This window comes from Temnothorax americanus, unplaced genomic scaffold (genome assembly GCF_048541705.1).
Source record: "Temnothorax americanus isolate GAGA-0224 unplaced genomic scaffold, ASM4854170v1 Scaffold105, whole genome shotgun sequence".
In the NCBI taxonomy this organism is placed as follows: Eukaryota; Metazoa; Arthropoda; class Insecta; order Hymenoptera; family Formicidae; genus Temnothorax; species Temnothorax americanus.
Window position 1 is genome coordinate 157,968 of NW_027509237.1, and position 18,498 is coordinate 176,465.

At 36.3% G+C, this 18,498-nt stretch overlaps 2 protein-coding genes, 1 long non-coding RNA gene and 2 pseudogenes across 7 annotated transcripts; 3 read left to right on the top strand and 2 right to left on the bottom strand.

Annotated features, from left to right (window-relative positions):
• Window positions 1-28: 28 nt before the first annotated feature.
• Window positions 29-1,704, top strand: LOC143903547 (uncharacterized; annotated as a pseudogene). The gene is made up of 2 exons (XR_013258744.1): window positions 29-790; window positions 1,014-1,704. The product of XR_013258744.1 is annotated as an uncharacterized LOC143903547 (transcript).
• A 14-nt stretch (window positions 1,705-1,718) lies between these two features.
• Window positions 1,719-3,835, bottom strand: LOC143903498 (uncharacterized; annotated as a pseudogene). The gene is made up of 4 exons (XR_013258726.1): window positions 3,637-3,835; window positions 3,360-3,541; window positions 2,735-2,937; window positions 1,719-2,463 (listed from the first exon to the last, which is right to left on the bottom strand). The product of XR_013258726.1 is annotated as an uncharacterized LOC143903498 (transcript).
• A 2,855-nt stretch (window positions 3,836-6,690) lies between these two features.
• LOC143903648 (uncharacterized) lies at window positions 6,691-7,647 on the top strand. Its single transcript, XM_077417452.1, has 3 exons — window positions 6,691-6,846; window positions 7,140-7,423; window positions 7,512-7,647. Exons 1-3 carry the CDS (start codon window positions 6,814-6,816, stop codon window positions 7,609-7,611), a joined length of 417 nt encoding a protein of 138 aa, XP_077273578.1. The 5' UTR covers window positions 6,691-6,813; the 3' UTR covers window positions 7,612-7,647.
• Window positions 7,648-7,728: 81 nt separating this feature from the next.
• On the top strand, window positions 7,729-10,697 carry LOC143903554 (uncharacterized). Of its 3 annotated transcripts, none has more exons than XM_077417245.1 (6): window positions 7,729-7,915; window positions 8,012-8,357; window positions 9,211-9,497; window positions 9,586-9,769; window positions 9,853-10,263; window positions 10,442-10,697. In XM_077417245.1, the coding sequence occupies exons 2-6, from the start codon at window positions 8,143-8,145 to the stop codon at window positions 10,449-10,451; spliced, it is 1,107 nt and encodes a 368-aa protein (XP_077273371.1). In that variant the 5' UTR covers window positions 7,729-7,915; window positions 8,012-8,142; the 3' UTR covers window positions 10,452-10,697. The 3 variants fall into 3 exon arrangements, with proteins under 3 accessions (XP_077273371.1, XP_077273374.1, XP_077273367.1); XM_077417248.1 differs by having other exon boundaries at window positions 8,024-8,357; XM_077417241.1 differs by having other exon boundaries at window positions 8,035-8,357.
• Window positions 10,375-18,217, bottom strand: LOC143903666 (uncharacterized). The gene is made up of 4 exons (XR_013258773.1): window positions 18,007-18,217; window positions 11,062-16,841; window positions 10,728-10,981; window positions 10,375-10,640 (listed from the first exon to the last, which is right to left on the bottom strand). It is a non-coding gene; the product is annotated as an uncharacterized LOC143903666 (long non-coding RNA).
• Between the last annotated feature and the right edge of the window lie 281 nt (window positions 18,218-18,498).

An 18,498-nucleotide genomic window follows, 5' to 3' on the forward strand; every position in this document is an offset into this window, starting at 1 on the left:
ATCCTCAAGGAATCTTGTGATTGGCTTATTGATCATTACATCGGCGTAAATACGCCCCATGGGACACCCGATGAAATTTTCAACGTGACGTTTTAACACAGACATTCATATACATGATATCAAAACAAATGTGCATAACCTTGTCAAAATGTTGGACTCGGAGCTTGCATTTATAAATTTAATAAAATATTTGAAAATATACAAGTGCTCGGAAAGTACTCTGTGCAAGGAAGCTGTTCGCAGAAAAATAGTTCAAATATATACAATTTATGAATTAATGAGAGCCGAAGAGAAGAAAAAAAGACAAATAAGACGCAATGTTCGAAGATTTTGGGTTAGACCAATTTTTAATGCTGAAAGACGATTCGCACAAGGGGCTAGCAACAATCTGGTGCAAGAAATGGTTTTCGAAGACAGAGAAAAATTTTTCAATTTTTTTCGATTGACACCAGAAATGTGCGAAAAATTGTTGCAGATTGTTTCACCACATATAGAGAAACAATTTGTTATTTAGGAGCCTATTTCTGCTCGCACTCGCCTTCAAATCTGCTTGCGATATTTAACTTCAGGGGATAGCATGGTATCCGTATCATACGCATTTCGTGTAGGACACAATACAGTGTCAAAAATAGTGTCAGAGACATGCGAAGTAATATGGGATACACTAAAAGATATGGTATTTGTAAAACCAACAGAAGACAACTGGCGAAGAATAGCCGATGAATTTCAAGACAAATGGAATTTTCCCAATTGCATTGGCGCAATTGATGGGAAACACATAGTATTGCAGGTAAATATTTCTAATACTTTGACAATTTTCTTTTATGAGAAGTTAGACAAAATTATAACTATATATATATATATATATATATATATATATATATATATAATTATATATATATAATTTGTGTATATATATATATATATATATATATATATATATATATATATACAAATTAGAGTAGATCATGTAATAAACTTTTTTACTTTTCCATGACGCTGTATGTATACAGGCACCTCCGAATAGTGGTTCGATGTATTATAATTACAAAGGCACTCACAGTTTGGTGTTAATGCTGATGCTAATTATCGGATCTCATTACTGGACATTGGTGCGCCAGGAAGGCGTAGTGACGGTGGAGTATTTAATGCTAGCGAGATCGGCAAGCGATTACAAAACGGTATATGCTGTCAATTCCTCCGCCGAGACCTGTGGAACATGGTGGCCAGGCTTTACCATTTGTTCTAATCGGTGATGAAGCATTTCCGTTAACGCGATACATGCTGAGGCCATATCCTAGAAGTGGTAGGCTTAATAGACGTAAAAACGTATTCAACTATCGTTTAAGTCGAGCTCGCAGAATTGTGGAAAGTGTATTTGGGATACTTTCTGCGAGAATGCGAATATTTCGCAAACCGATCATTGCCAGCGTACGTACTGCCACTAGAATAATCAAAGCAGCTACGTGTCTACATAATTTCATAATATCAGAAGAACTTAAGCTACCGCACACACAAAGAAGGTATGCGACATTAAATGTACATGAACGGGAATTGCGTGGCACGGGTCTGGAAGATGCAGGGACGTTCGACAGAAGTAGACCGACGAAGAGTAGTGCTCAAATAAGAGATGATTTGCAACATTTTTTGAAACTACTGGTGCGGTTCCATGGCAATGGGAGAAGGTTTTGCAGAATAATTTAAAAAAAACCAAGAAGTACAAAATAAATGTTTTTTTATTCATTCCACACAAAAAAGAAGTATGCTATATAGACTGTACATTTCATGAAAAAATGAAATATATTTTTCAAACAGAATAATCAAATTTGTATTAATTATTGTATTTGATACACCAATTACACTTTGCTGTAGTATATGTCGACATTTCTTGTAACCGTTGTTAAATATGTAATTTTTATTAACATTCTGTATCTAAATTAAGTGTATGTATTGTCTACCAAAGTGTATCTATTCTATATACATACAAAGATATATTAAAAGTATTAAAATTTTTAATAAACTAAAAAAAACGTTTAAATAACATTCAATATTGACTTTATGATAAACTAAAAGAAAAAAACATTCAATATTGACTTTAAGATAAACTAAAAAAAAAACATTTAATATTGAATTTTTGATAAACTAAAAAAACCATTCAAATAGCATTCAATATTAAAATAAATAAACACGGATATAAAATACTAATTATACAAGTTATTAAATATTGTATAAAAATAAACTAAAAATTATTTTCTTTGGCTTCCTCTTCCTCTGCATCTGCAAGAAGCTGCAGAATTGCTATTTGCAATAAACGAGATTTTTTACGAGATAGCTTTTGCATCCCGTCTGATAAACAAAAAACAAAATGATCAATGGCATCTTTTTGTGGAACTGGAGTATTTAGAACTTTTTTAAGATCGTCACGTAGTTCTGATGGCATCAAGGAGTCACTATATGCTTTCGCTGCAATAATAGAGTTTAATAAAGTAGTAAAAGGAAATCAGAGACTATATAGTCATAATTATAGTCAATAAACCTGCTTTCCTAATGTCTCTGAAAACTATTAAATTTCAGGATTTTGTCAGAAGTTTTGCTAGCAGGAAATATTATAGTATTCCACAATATTTTTCAAAAGTTATTTAGAAGATAAAATTAGAGTCAAGAATTATCAACTACGTAACTACATCCATTATGTTACATTTCTTTAAGAAAATGCAATAAAGCTTTTTCTTACAAGTTGTTTTGGGTGTCGAAGTTTGTGACGGCCGACGTAAAGCTCCTGACAACGGTTCACATATGCTGTTTCCTGGTGAAGTTGAAGACAACGGTCTATTTTCACATGTACTCTTTGTTGTTGAAGTTGATAGTAGCAAACAATCGTCATCTTCTTGTGCGCTTCCAGCAGCTTTATCGCAATGGGATAAATTACTGACAGTTCTAAAAAATTATTACATATAAATGTTATTATACATATATACAGGTATTAAGTTAGTATGGAAAAAATATGAAAATGTATATCACATGGCAAAATTAAGATCAATCATAATACAGATTTTCGTATTTTTAGATCTCAATTATCTGTTATCCAGTAAAAAATCCTATCAAACAAAAACCTGTACGCTCAGGTCAGATTACGCGCAAATTGTATTAATATTTATACATACTTATATAGAAATGGGTAAAGGATTTATTTATAAGAGTTTCTTTTGGATTTCACAATTTTTGGCAGGGTTATACATTGTATAAATATTATAATTATAGTGCATATTTGAAATATTATGTATGTAATAGACTAAATTTTAGTTTTTTTTTACTATTTATTTCTTAGTAATTTATGAAGAATATATAAAAATACATACGGTGCACTTTCCAATGGATCGTCGATAAATTGCATGATTTCATAAAAGCGGAACATTTTCTGTTTTTTTCGGTTGTGCACTGGATCCACTTGGAACATACTCGTTTACTTGCCGTTTGTAACGCACGTAACAATCTCTTAGATACTTCCATCTTTTCATTGCATCATCCGCAGTCATAAGCCCTGTAATCATAAACAAAATTAACTCGTATTCTTAAAATAGATTATAACTTGCACTTTGCAACTTTTAGTAATATCTTTTAAGTTTTTATACAAACCTCCTAACATATTTTCAACCTCCTTCCACAGTGCTTTCTTTTTCGCCTTTGTCCGTTCGGTAGGTGGAAATTTGTGGAAATTGTATAATGCTGGCTTTGTTTGTACTACGTTAATTAGCATCTCATCACGGTGATCTGTTGAGGACTGATGTTCATTGCTAGTGTCCTCCGTATCTGCTTGATTGCTGTTTTGAACTTGTTAAAATACAATTAATTGCAGATTAAATTTAACATTTGAAACCTACGTGTATGTAACATAATGGGTGCTTTCCAGCAAGGTAACACAGATAGATACAACGTAATGCTAATGAACTCTTGTTATATGCTTCAGGGCCAAAGCACATGACATGGCGTAGCGATCTACGACAATCGTAGTCGTGGACGTAAGCATGATGTAAAAAGAAAGGTGTTTCATTGCGCATAATGGCGGCCAAATACGGAGCAGCCAATCAAATTCACTCCCCAAATGTAGCGCAAAATTCTAATGCAGTATTGGTAAAAATGTAAAGAAAAGTTGTAAATGTAAAAAAAATACAAACAAAATTAAAAATTTTTAAAGTAATAAAAGACTACATAAAAATAAAAATACGTAATATAATTTGAAATGATAAAATTATTAACCTAGATTGATTAGGCCGGTTCTACAATCAGTTGTATGGATGCCGAAACGCAGCCGACAAAATAAGAATTTCTTTTTTGAAAACAAATTTTCTTCATTGAACCATTAGTTACGTTATAAAATGCTGTCATTGATACAATGGCCGTTGCAATGCTTTATTAATATATATATATATATATATATATATATATATATATATATATATATATATAAACCTATGATAATATTAAATATAATAAGATCGGACTATGTAGACCGCTTTAAGTTTTAGAAGCCGTGCTATTCATAAAAAATAAGTGTATAAAAGTTAGTATAATTTATATATATAAAACAAAGTCGGGTTAGTTACACCATTTATAACTCAAGAACGGCTGGACAGATTTTAATAATCTATGGCTTGTTGGATTCGTCTCTGCCCTGAATAGCATAATAACTTAAAAAAAAAAAAAAAAAAAAATCTAGAAAGATATCCAAATACACCAAATACCGGGGCCGGGGCGAAGCCCAGCGGGGCATGCTAGTATAATAATAACAAATAAATAAATGCATTTATATTTTATAACGTTATTTTATTTTTATCAACATTTTCTTTATTAGACAGTATATATAAATTTTTTTTTTTTTTCTTACGTATGTTATTTTCTATTATCTCTCTGTTTAGTTTTCTCAGTCTTATTAACTTTCAAACTTGTCTCAGTTTGTTGACAAGCATTAAGCCATTGCTGACGAATTGGAGTTTCTTTCGGAAATCTAAAAAAGGTTATTCCTCTTGCATCTCCGTCGCATGTTCGATTTTTGCAATTTTTTATGGAACACGATGGCATTGTTTCTGTAAACAAAATATAATATGTAGCTTACTAATAATAAATTGGCACATTTAAAGATGGCCAGGACAAACCTCTTATCGTAGTAGCCGTAGGTATACTACGTTTACGCGAGCGTTACTTCTGTAGTAACTTACGATATATCACTCGTTTACGCGGAGTAAATTATCGTAAGTTACTACAAAATCCCGTTTACGCGAAGGAATTATCATAAGTTACTACAGAAGTAACGCTCGCGTAAACGTAGTAGTAGATTCGTTGGACCGGCCCAAGAAACTGCGCTGTAAACTGGTGTACGATGGTTTGTCTAGAGACTTCGATTTTTCCTTATTGGTCCAATCATAAACTGACCGTTCCTCATAGAAGTTCTTCTTCACAAACAGATAAGAAGATTGCTAATATGTTGCTTATATTCTCATCAAAGTTACAATATTATGATGATGAAATGTCTTTCAAAGAAATTTTTTATATAATTCATTACATGCACTAATAAAACAAAAACATTTATACTTATAAATATTATTATTAATTCTAATGATAAATACCTTCTTATCGAATGTTAGATCTAAATTAGTCAATTAAAGAAGCAAGGTTATGCGATGCATTTACATTCGACGGTAATGATCCACCTTAAATTCTCTCTGTCTAGCAGAGACATTGAGTCCTGTGTATTTTTTATTCTTTCTCCTACTACTTCCGTAAGTATGACAGGAACAACCAGGAACTAGACGTCAGATAAGCAAAACTCGCCGGTTGGATTTAAGCGAGAATCCGCTCATGCGGCGGTTAACAATCTAACCTCTTACATATCATGGAAGTAGCCATGTTGCTTTTTACATTTGGGGAGGCTTTTTGATTGGTCAGAAGGCAGTCATTATTTTAGACCACTGCGCATCTCGGGAATGAGGGTGCCATTACATGGAGCGCGGAAACGCGGAAACGCGGAAGCGCGGAACAGAATAGTAACTAGATTCCGCGTTTCCGCGAGTTGAGTCCCGCACGTTTGAACGGAAAAGCGGAATCCGCTATTATCGTGTATGTATGTATGGCTGCGTTTCGATATTCACTGCCAGTACTTAACGCAGCCTATGTATGTACCCTGGCTTGCATATAAGATATACTTCATAATAACCATCAACATGATGTTTGGATCTATAATATTATACTGCCACTTTTATTAAATAATAAAGTAATCGAAGAGTATGTGTAAAAGCTTTTTTTTTCAATGTGATTAAACAGCTCCGAAATTTGATGGAGTATACTGTATCCGCGTTGACAACGGATTTTGACGCGTTCGTTCCGCGAGTTTGTTTCTCCTTATATTACATGGAGCACAATTTGCGCGGAAAAGCGGAACAGTATAGTGACAAATAGACATTTGTATTCATTTCTTAAAATTGTGTTCACTTAATTCATTGCAATTTTTATTAATATGCTTATCTTTTCAGCTTATCTATTGAATACAAGCATTTTAATCAATAAATACCGTTAAAAATTAATATTTTATAATTCTCCGTTCCGCTTTTCCGCTCAAAATATGCTCCATGTAATATTAAGGCATTCAAAACAGACGGAACGGATCGACGGAAATCTAGTAAATTTTGTCTTCCGCGCTTCCGCGTTTCCGCGTTTCCGCGCTCCATGTAATGGCACCCTGAAACACCTTTCTTTTTACATCATGGACGTAAGTAACGCACAAGCTTTGGCGTAGTGCGTTATGTCGTATGGCGAGTGATGGCGAGTACGAGCAAGCTGCCAAAACCAAAGGTGAGTACTATCTTGATAATTTCTAAATAAATTTAAAAGTAATCGTCAAATTTAGTTGTTAAAAGTAAAATTTTTACTAATTAGGCTGTAACAACCTAATTATGCTGTAATGATCTATTTTGTGCTTATATGTTAAATGACGAACAATGGTAATTTTAGGTTAACAGCAATTTTTCTTTATATAAGAATGCTTTAAAGAACGCTTTTTTTCTTCGCTTGCTCCTTGCTAATTTATGAATTTTTTTTAGATTATTGTTTAAATAAAATTGTACATGGTAAATGGTAATTTTTAGGTTAGCGGCATTTACGGATCAACGCCCGATGTACTGACGATACTCGACGTCGCGCTGCTACCCTTACCAGAATCGTTATTGCCTATACGCGCGCTGGAAGAACGATACACCATTACCATTGCAGCACGCCGCATTGCTGCGGAAACGTGCGGATGCTCAAAAGAGAAAGAGAGGGAGACGAAGAGGCGAAAAGGAAGAGAAAAAAGGAAAATTACGCTTGGCGAAGCGCTAAACGCTAAGAGTTCTTCGCCTTCGTTGCGGCTCCTCTCATCTCACGTGCCGCGGTTCGTCAGAGTGACTTTGATCGAATTCCGATTAGCTTGATCAACGGCAACTTGCAGGAATAACAGTGCGTTTAATCATTTTCTGCAGGAGGCTAAGGATTCGCAAAGCGATATCAGCCATTCTACGTATCAGTTCCACATATTTTTATGGGCAGCCATTATTAGTTGGATTGGAATGGCTGTTGTAGTTAGTATAGCCGATGCTATCTGCTTTGATCTCCGTGGTTCGTATTGAGCACTGTTGCACAGATGACGTTATTATTAAACTACAGCTACTTCGATACGTTTACATATTTCAGGTCATGAAAGAAGGAACGATTACGGGAAACAGAAGATGTGGGGCAGCATCGGTTTCGGTATTTTTGGCATAAGCGCAGGCTACCTGATAGACCTTTCCAGCAAGGAGCAATACGACAAAGATTATACTTGTATATTTTATATTATGCTAGTGCCATGGTCGCTGACATAGTGGTGTCTGCAACATTGAAAAAGGTACAAAAGAAGCTCTCAAGTGTTATATAACTGAGACTAAGATAGCACACGGAAGTTTGATGCTTCTTGTTTATCGAGAGAATTCAAAATTGGCAGGTAATTGGGCAGTATCGTTACAGAAAAATCCAGAATGCTCTGTGGACGAGCTGTCGCTATTTCGAGAGCTATTAAGCGTTTTCAAAGAAGGAAGAGTGTTGGTATTTGCCTGGTGGTGCATAGGCGCCGGGATGTGTACAGAAGTCATTTGGAACTTTCTGTTCTGGTACAGCGAGGACCTGACAGTCAGCTCTCATGTCACGTGGGGTAAAACCCTGCAGGGTCTGATGACCGGTGTTCAATGTTTCCTTGGAGAATTGCCCTTCAACTTCGTATCGGGCAGCGTGCTGAAAAAACTTGGTCATGTTAACGTCATGAGTCTCGTGTTGCTGATTTATGCAATTAGGTGAGTAATTAGGTTTTTATACGTTCTATTTTCTACTCTCATTGTGTGTGAATGCATAGTTTATTTGTACGTTACTAAAAATAATGATTTAATCCGGCAGATTTATGGCATACAGCATTATATCGAATGCCTGGCTGTTTTTAATTCTCGAATTGCTTCACGAACCTTCGTTATTTTTAAACTTCTACTATGGGTGATTTTTACACGCCTGATTATTGCCAAAGATGGTGCACTTCATTGAGAGAGCAATATAATCGTGAAAAGAGAAGGCTAGAAAATCAGTGTAGAAGTGTAGAAGTATGTACTATGTCAGTGTAGCTATGTACTCACCGTAGCCCAGGTAGTCAGTCGTCTTGGGGATATCAATAATAAATATTCTTTTGTTTTGTATTGGATAAACTTCAGGACTACGGTGATAACAACTTCCGATAACATATCTATTATTGATATCCCCGGGACGACTGGCTATACCTGGGCTACGGTGAGTACATATTCTGATAATTTCTATAAATAAATTAAGTGATATCTTTTTGTGCTTCTAGAAGTGAAAAACAAGATGAAAAATAAAAACTATTTCTTATTATTAGTACTTAATTGGATGTGTACATATAATTTGCTAATGCGTAAAAAAAAAACAAAAAAAGATGACTTAATGCTTAAAGAACGCTTTTTTTCTTTGCTTGCTCCTTGCATGCTAATTTATAAATTTTTTTAGATTACTGTTTAAATAAAGTTGTATATGCATGGTAATGGTAATTTTTAGATTAGCGGCAATTTTTCTTTAATTTTATAAGGGTGGTTAAAGAATCATTTTTTATTGCTTTTTCCTTGTTAATTTATAAATTTTTTTTAGATTGCTATCATCATGTCAGATCACGATAATTATTGCAATAATTTTATTTATGATATCGGATGGTCTTCGGATGATCACACTGATCACACTCAAGATAGACATCGGAAGTACTTCTGATGATTCTGAAAACGTTGTTATTGCAGAAAAAAGTGGCGATGAATTTCTTATAGAATTGTATAGAGAACGATCATTTTTGTACGATAAAAGAAATGCTAATTTTAAAAATACATTAATGAAACAAAATGCTTGGAACGAAATCTCTAAAACAATGATTGAAACAAATTGTGGTAATTTTTTTATTAAAATTAAATTTTAGTAAATTATTTTTAGTCATTACACATACTTTTATTAATTATTTTTAAACTTCTACTATAGGTGATTTTTACACGCCTGATTATTGCCAAAGAAGGTGCACTTCATTGAGAGAGCAATATAATCATGAAAAGAAAAGACTAGAAAATCAGTGTAGAAGTGGAAGTGGTGCTCCAAATTTAACTTCTCGTCAATTTCCATTATATGCTCAATTAAAATTCTTGGACCAAGTCATCAAAAGACGAAAGTAATTTTATTCCTGTAAATATGTAATTAGTGTAATCCCTTTATGACATAACATTTTTTAAATATAATTGTTGTTTGTTTCAGAACTTATAGTAATGTAACCAAATGTCAACCAGATGCAACTTTTGTTAACAAAGGTCCAACAGGAAGCAAATCACATGTTCCAGACGATGTTAACGCTTTTTCTTCGTGTAATAAAGAAAGTCAAAACACAAAGCCCAAGGAAATTGTTGATGCTGAACATACTTATGGCAAAGGTGTAATATGTTCTCCAAGGCCAAGAAAAAGAAAACTGGATGAAACTAAGGAGTTAGAACACAATTTTTTTAATATGGGCAACAGAATTGTGAATTATATGGAATCGACAAAAGCATCCACAGCAGATGATGCATTTATGGAATTTATAAAAGTACAGTTCAACGGTATGCCAGAACATGAAAAGCATATCAGAAGGAAAATGATGATGGATTGTCTAATAACACCATTGCCAGAAACGTAATTATTACTTTATTGTTTACTCAAAGTAATGTCTGTATAGTTTAATGTTCTATTCTGTGATAAAATAATTACATTTTAAGGATGTATGATTATTTATTTATGGCAAAGTTTATGTTAGTAAGAAATAATTTTATTTTTACGATGCGTATTACAATAATAATCTTGTTTTTTACAGATCGAATTGAACATAGATAAGTTATTTACACTTAAGTTTAATTATCTGCATGTACACCTCTACGGATAAAGTCGTACTGCCACGCCAATTCTCCAGTTGGAGAAACAAAGTATTCGCATAATGTGTTTCGTTGATCTTGAGCATCTCTGACGTTACCACTGCATTCTTCAACATTTGATAATGGAAACCACGTTGGATTCTACAATGTTTATTCACAAATATTTAAAAATAAAATATCCACTTAATAATTATATAATTCACCAATTACTCAATTATAATTTTTTACCTGATTTATATTATTTTCTGGAATTATTTCTTTACTGTAAAATTTATAGCCACTTCGTTGTTCTTCCTTTAGTACATAATTATGTAAACAAACCGAAGCTGTAGTAATTATATTAGCCGTTTCTGGTAGCATACAAATAGCTGTATGAAGTATCCTCCATTTATTGGCAAGAATTCCGAAGTTCTTTGCCAGGTAGGTTTGTCAGGATCCAGAAACTTCACGATTAAGGATAATAATATTTCACATTCTGTCACCTAAAGCATCGGAATGTGACTTTAACTTATGCTTACAATAAATATCGTACATCATTATGTGTAGATTCAGAAATATTTACCAATAAGGAATGATATTTCTGTATCAAAATCGATACAACTCGCAACAGCCTCATACTAATAGGAAAGTAAGGTTTATCTAAAGGTGTAGCTTGTTGCAAAGATGCTGGTACTGAATTACGATACTTGATGTTAGGCGAAAACAGTTTTATCACAAGTGCACACACTCTCTCCTTCAGTAAGAAGCTAAACTCCTCTAATGTTATCTCCTTATTAATTTCTACCCTTCTTCTCCTTTCCTTGTTTATTACTTCCTACACCTGCTTCTCTGTTCTCGCCTCTCTTGCCTCTTTCAGCAAATTTCTCTTTTTTGTTCCTTTTTCCTCACATTTTTCCTTATACTCCTTTCTTCTCTTATAATGTTCTTTATATTGTCTTCCCCTTTTCTAGTCTCTTAATAATTTTTCTATCTCCTCCCTCTTCTTCCTACAGTCTCCATCCCACCCTTTTCTTCTGCCCCTCTTTTTACTCTTCTCACCTTTACTTTTATCTTAATTCTTTTTGTCAACTTTTCGACCTCTTTATCTATTGCCCCCTTATCTATTTCTACCTCCTCCGTCCTTTTTCAAAACTCCTCTCTTGCCTCTTCCGACCAGTCCGTCTTTTCCACCCACCTCTCTTCCTCCGCTATTGTCCCTCTCCTCTCACCACCACCCCCTTTGTCCAACCGTACTGCTATTGATTGGTGATCCGAATCTACCTTACACCTCACCTCCAATCTTGTCACTCTTTCCCAAGCTTTTCTATCTCCTATTGCGTAATTGATCACTGTTTCCCCACTTTTTCCTGTAAAAGTCACCACCCCCTCCTCATCTCCTTTCTTTGCTCCGTTCATAATTTCCCACCCTTCCTCTTCCATCCATTTAATCAGCCCTTTCTTCTACCTATTTATCATTTTATCTTTCGATTTTCTTTCAGCTCCCTCTTCTCCATCCTTCAGCGCTCCTTTTTCTCCTGTTCTTGCATTGATATCACCCCTACTATCCATCTCTCCTTTCTCCCTTCCTCCTCTTTTACCGATTTTATCTTACGCATCATCTTGTCCAAGTTGCCGCTTACGTAAACTGTTGCCAATCTCTATTTTTCCTTTTTCCATCTTACTTCCTTTATCATTAAACTTTCCTCCTCTACCCATTCTTCTTCCTCTTCTAACCCTTCTCTGACTTCCATCATTATTTCACCTATTGCTCTTCCTTTTCTTATTCCAAGTCTTTCTTTCTTTGCACCCTGTATACTCCCGTTGAACTTCTTTGGCACCCTATTCTTTATCTTCTCTCATTCCTCCTGTTTCAGCCACGTCTCCACCAACCCCACGACATCCCACTTTTTTATCCTTTCCCAAAACCCTTTCTGTTTTTCCTTCACTCCCGCTACATTTCAAAAGCTTATCTTTAGGCTTCTTTCCTGTTCCTTCCTTTCTTCCTCTTTCCTTAATTCCTTTATTCCCCCTTCTCTTTTTCACCTCTCTTTTTCCTCTCTTTCACTCCTTTTTACTTTTCTCATTTTACTCTCTCTGACTCCTTTCCCCCCTCCCCTCAGCCTCACCATACTCCCTTTTTTCCTACTCTCCCTCTTCTCTCCGCCCTACCCTCCCATCGTTTTTCTACTTCCTCTCACTATCCTCCCTTTTCATTTTTCCGTCTCCCTCTTTTCCACTCTTTCTCTCTTCTTCTGTTCCTTTTTCTCCCCCCTCCTTCTTCTTGTTCCTCTTTCTCATTTCCTCTTCCATCTGTCATGACTTCTTTTTCTTCATCCCAGCTCCACCACATCCTCTTTATCGAAATCTTTCGTATTTTATCCAAGCTTTCCTCCTATTCTTTCTCTCCTTCTCAGCTATCCTCTCCAGGCTCCATTACATTTTTCTTTCCTTCAAAATCATGTCATCCTTTATTCTTTCCATCCTCCATTTCCACACATTCTTTCTCTGTTTTACCTCTCTTTTTCTTACTCCATCTTTTAAACTAACTAAAACTATTTTCTTCTTTTGCCCCGTCTTTCTTCCTATCTCTTTTACCTATTTTATTCCTTCCTCCTTTCTCATCTCTAGCCATAGCTTCTCTACCGCTTTCTTTAGCCTTCACTCCTCCACCTCCACCTTTTTCATTACTACATTGTTCCTCCTTCTGTCTCTCTCTTGTACCTCTCTCTACATTTTTAGCTCTCTTACCTTCGCTTCCATTGCTTTATCTCTTTTTCCCATCTCCCACTTTCCTTCCTCCCATCTCTCTCCTTTTCTATACTATCCAGCCTTCCTTTCAACTCTTTTATCTCCTTCAATTCTTCCTTTTTCTTCTGCCATTTCACCTCTCTCTCCTTCACATGCGCCCTCATCTTCCTAATCTCATCTCTTATTATTTCTCTCTCTTTCTTGCTTTCTACTTTCTACCCCTTGCTCTTTCTGTTCTTTCCTTAATTCCCGTATTTCCTTCATCATTTTACTTATTATCCTTATTATCTGTTCTTTCCCCTCTGGCGATATCACCATTTTCCTACTCCTTCTAAACGCCTCTTCCTCTCTCCTCTTCCCCCTTCCGCTCTTTTTTTTAAATAATCATTTATACTCGCTTCACTACATAAACTCGCACTTCTCTCTCTCTCCTTGTGCTAGCCACCTTACCTCTTCTACTTGTCATCTTTTTGAGCTCCTTCTTCGCTTTATCCTTCCCCTAACTTTCCTTATTTATCTCCTCTACTCCCCTTTTTATCCCCTGCCTTCCTTTTACCTTATTTATTCTATCGTCTCTTTTTCTCCCTATCTCGCTTCAAATCTACCGCCACCCTACTCCTTCCTTTTTTCTCTCTGAGATGTCACCACCTCTCAGCCTTTCTTCACCTACCATGTCGCCACCTCTCAACCGCCTGCCACTTCAAATTCTCTCTAAGGTGTCCCTAACCTCTTTCTGGCCACACACCGTTACTAACTAATATCTCCTCTCTTACTCTTCCTTACTTCTCGTCTCCACTTCCACCGCCTTTGCCACTTCTCCCTTCCCTCCACCACTACTCTCCTCTCTGCTGCTACTCCTAATCTCACTCTACGCCTTACTTTTTCGCTCTCTATCGCGCTCGCCAACCACCCGCTTCCACTCCTATACCCGTTTCCCTTTCTTATTAATTATAAATCACATATTATTTTATTTTTTAGACTCCCTTGTAATATTTCAATTTTTTCATTCTTACTCACTCGCTCTCTCCTTCTATTTCATTTTGTTTTATTTTGTTTGATTCACTCTCAGTTACGTTCTTTCACCACTATCTTTATGTAGTCTCCTTCTACTATCTTTATATAGTTTCCTATATTCACATCCATTCTGCATTATTTTTCTAATTTTACTGCATTTTACTGCTTTATCTTCTCTCATTCTTTCTTATTTTTACTTGTTTTTACTCCATAATGCTTCATTTTCGCTCATTGTCTTCTCTTTATTTCTCTCATTCTTTTTTATCTTCTCTGATTCTCTCTGATTTTTGTTCATGTCCTATTATTCAATTTTATCCTCATCTATTCCCTTAAATTCATATCCTGTCGTCTTAATTTTGTCTCTTTTTGCATTTGCAGCCATTTTTTCTTATTCTTACTAATTCTCTCTCTCTCTCTCTCGCTCTCTTTCTTCCCCTTCTCTCACTCTCTCCCCCTCTGCTCTCCCTCTCTCTCTCTCTCTCTCTCTCTCTCTCTCTCTTCTGTCTTTTATTTTTCGCTCTTGTTTATATCATGTGTATCTTTGTATTATTCATTACTTGCCTAAAGTCTGTGACTATGGCATAAAATAAACTCAATCAATCTGATTGATTGATTATCAATCTCTCTCTTTCTCTCCCTCTCTCTCTCTGTCTCTCTGTCTCCCTTTTCCTCTCTCTCCTTTTTTCTGTCTTTTGGCTCTTTTCTTTCCTTTTTTTCTTTTTTCTTCCTTCTGTTTTTTTTTTTTAATTTTATGATACCTTAATCATAAATTAATAAAAAAAATTATATATTACATAAAACACGTTGTAGCCATTTTCGTCGTTGATGTGATCATGATTTATGGCATCAGTTATATCAATTTAAAAATGTAAAGAAACACATTTTCTTTTTCTTGTCATGCGATGAGTCAACGCAAAAAAATTTTTTTTTTAATAAAACGGTTTTTAAAAAACTAAAACAAATAAAAAATAAAAAAATTAACAAATAAAAAAGCTCTCAAATGTATGAAATAATACTTTTAAGAATTTTTTCAATTTTTTGAAGTCGGCGCCAAATTAATAATATTTTTAATAGCATTTTTCATTGGCAGTGCGCACTCAGTGCACATTAAAGCCGTTGTATACTGATTTAATCTCTAATATTTAAAGTAAAATGCAAATATTTCGACTCTCTGATAAAATACCTAATACATATTTTACCAAATAGTATAATAAAGAATATTCAAGATTTCGTGACTTAACCCGTTCATATTAAACATACTTTACGTTGATTTGTGTGTACGACGGCTTTAATGTGCATTGAGTGCGCACCAGTTCTGCAAAAAAAAAACACCAAGTATTCCTTTCAATTTTTTGAAGGCGACGATAAATTGATTTAGTAATTATTAATTTGGCGCCGACTTCAAAACATTAACAAAGAAATTTATTATTCTGTTTATTATACACCGTCGACTTAGTAATCGGTGCTCCATCTTACAGTTGTTATTGCGATAAATATTACCACAGCCCCAGTGGTCGAATTGGCACGACACCCGCACGGTATACGGGAGGTTCCAGGTTCAAACCCTGGCTGGGGTAATATTTTTCACAATAAAATTAAAAACTATTTAATTTAGAAATTACATCAACTGACCACAACCATGGTCAAAATTAATAATGTCTCGATATCAATCTGAAAAAAGTGCTGTGTGAATCCGACAAACCAAGTTGGCTCACAATTTTTCAATGTTCATATCGGAAAGACGTTATATATATTGCCAGTCAGGTCGATTTAAATTACTTTAATCGTTATTCTATATACTGGCGAAAGAAATTTATTATTCTTTTTATTTTTGCTTGAAAAATAATTTCCGAATGAGTTAATGTATCAACCTCTGGTTTGAGCCAAAATTTTTTTTATTTTATGCTCTTTCTAACAATATACAATATAAGAAGTTCCATTTGAAATTTTTAAGGATTTGGAGTTTTCTTAGGGCAATCTCTTGGGGAGACGACTCCCAATCCCCTGAGTTGCTCCTCGAAATGGACAAACACGTACATTTCGATATTTTTCATAATTTTAAGCCATTTCTGAAATATAGATGGTGGACACTTTTGGTTTGCAGACCCTGTATATGTATATACATATACATATATACAGGGTATGTTATTTTAAATACCCCAAACAAATATCTCGAAAAATATGGAAGATACGAAAAAACGGTTCAAACAAATGTAAAATATCAAGGGGCACAAATAAATCAATTATTGATGAAATCAATTTTCAAAAAAATCGAAACTTTAAGGTCACATAAAGGTCATATCCATTTTTTTAAATGGAAATTGTATGATTCTTTTATAATATAATTCTTCTCATTATTCTACATAAAACTTTTAGTTAGAGTTATAATTAACAAATTAATAGTTTACATATCTATTTATATATTTTGTCACGACTTTTTGCACTCCCGGACCGCTCCGGGACGTGAGCTTGATCAAAAGAACTTAGGAGAGCGGGATGGTTGGCCTCTCCAGTGACTTCCTCGCACCTCCGATACTCCACGAAATGTTCCGAATGTTGGGCGCCAGACGCGTACCTTCGCGTCCACGAAATCGCGAAAACCTAAACGAGACGCAAAACGGAGTGTGGAGGTGCGTGGAATCGGCTAGCTTGACCTAATCACGGGCGGGGTTAATGAAGGGCGGCGCGATATTCGGCGGGGTGACACGTTAATTTCATACTCAGTCAAATAACAAAGAATATAACATTTATTGAGTACTGGTTGTCGAGAAAATAACAACGTTTATCCATCCGGCTTCGATCAAACACAAGATAAATTCGATAAATAAATCAAGAATAGCCGGTGGCGGGGTGTCGAGATTTATTTAACAGAAATAATATTAATGCGGACGCGAGACACCCACGGAGTATTAATTGGGTCTCTAATAAACACGCTGAAGGTTCTATTCTCAAACAATTAATAATTCGAGTCGGAAATTATAACACGCAAGAATACTACACTTAACATCACTCACGAGAGTGAGGTTCAACGCAAAATGTCGCAAAATAATGGTACGTCACGCTTGGATTGCGTGAAAACCACGTCCGGAACCGTACGAAAACTCTGTCGCAATGATATCTTAACTTAACGCGAGATAGTCGGCTCGGGCGCAACGGGGAGGCGCCGAGTCATTTAACCAAGCAAGTCGCGATATCGCTAATAATGTTGGGCGCCAGGTGTGGAGAAGGCCACACTACCTTTGACGCGTCTAATAACCACGGAACGCCAGGAAGAACTACGCAAGCAACATCTGAACGCACGAAGCGTGGGAACGCCGGTAATTTCCTAACGCGAGTATAGGACGCAACGCAAGTAATACCGGACGCAAAGTTTCTCAACGCGAGAGCACAATTATCAACCCGTAATAACGAGATCCGAACACAAATCGATACGCTAACACCGACGCTCGAACACCAGAATTTCCCGACGCGAAGAAACGGTAACGCAATTGACGAACTACCGGCCCGTATGCGGCCGTACACCAAGGTCGCGAGGACAACGCAATATACTCGCGATATCGAACTCATTAACGCCTATCGCGATCTCCAGGGATTCGCCACAATGCTTGTACCACGGTTCCGCGGCCACGATACCATCCCGAGGCCCTTCGCTCTCGTTATCGATTGCGAAATTACACTCAATCGTAACATACGTTATCCCGAGCGAGAGCGCGTACCGGAGGGCGGTGTCGTGGCTTTACATATCGCGATTTACGGGCAACCTCACCGGGGATACGCCTCCTCCTGGGCTCCTCGCCGTCGCCTTCCACCACGATCCTCGATCCTCCAGACAAATATCGAAATACCCGACTCGGGGTGGCTATCGCGTATCTTACGAAACGTATCTCGCCGACGGACGACCAGAGAGTGAAAACGCTAGACCCGCTCGATTGCGGAATCGATACGGTACCCCTTCCTGAGGGGCGCGCGAGCCAATAGGGCGCGAGCTTGCAAGCCCGCGGTGTCCCGGCGCAGTGCTGTCGATACGAGATCCTTCGGGGGCGTGCAACGGTCCCTCGGTGGCGTGCGACTCCTCAATTCTGTCCTTAGCAGCGGACGGAATTCGGTTCTCGCCGGTGTGCCTCCGGTCCGGTTGACCCTGGGGCGGTGATCAGTCACCCCGTAGGTCAATGTTTTGTGGAGATCATTTGCTGAAGCCGGGTGTTTACCCAAGCGCTTGGGGCCCCGCTATCGGTGGCCTCGTCCGTCGCTGCCGCAC

Excerpts from the sequence above, each read along its gene's own strand:
- LOC143903648 (XM_077417452.1), top strand. The coding sequence starts at position 6,814 with ATGGCGAGTACGAGCAAGCTGCCAAAACCAAAG. Across the intron at positions 6,847-7,139 it reads GCAAGCTGCCAAAACCAAAG|GTTAGCGGCATTTACGGATC; the intron begins GTGAGTACTATC and ends GGTAATTTTTAG. Across the intron at positions 7,424-7,511 it reads CTCTCATCTCACGTGCCGCG|GAGGCTAAGGATTCGCAAAG; the intron begins GTTCGTCAGAGT and ends CATTTTCTGCAG.
- LOC143903554 (XM_077417241.1), top strand. The coding sequence starts at position 7,877 with ATGGTCGCTGACATAGTGGTGTCTGCAACATTGAAAAAG. Across the intron at positions 8,358-9,210 it reads TTGCTGATTTATGCAATTAG|ATTGCTATCATCATGTCAGA; the intron begins GTGAGTAATTAG and ends AATTTTTTTTAG. Across the intron at positions 9,770-9,852 it reads CAAGTCATCAAAAGACGAAA|AACTTATAGTAATGTAACCA; the intron begins GTAATTTTATTC and ends TGTTTGTTTCAG.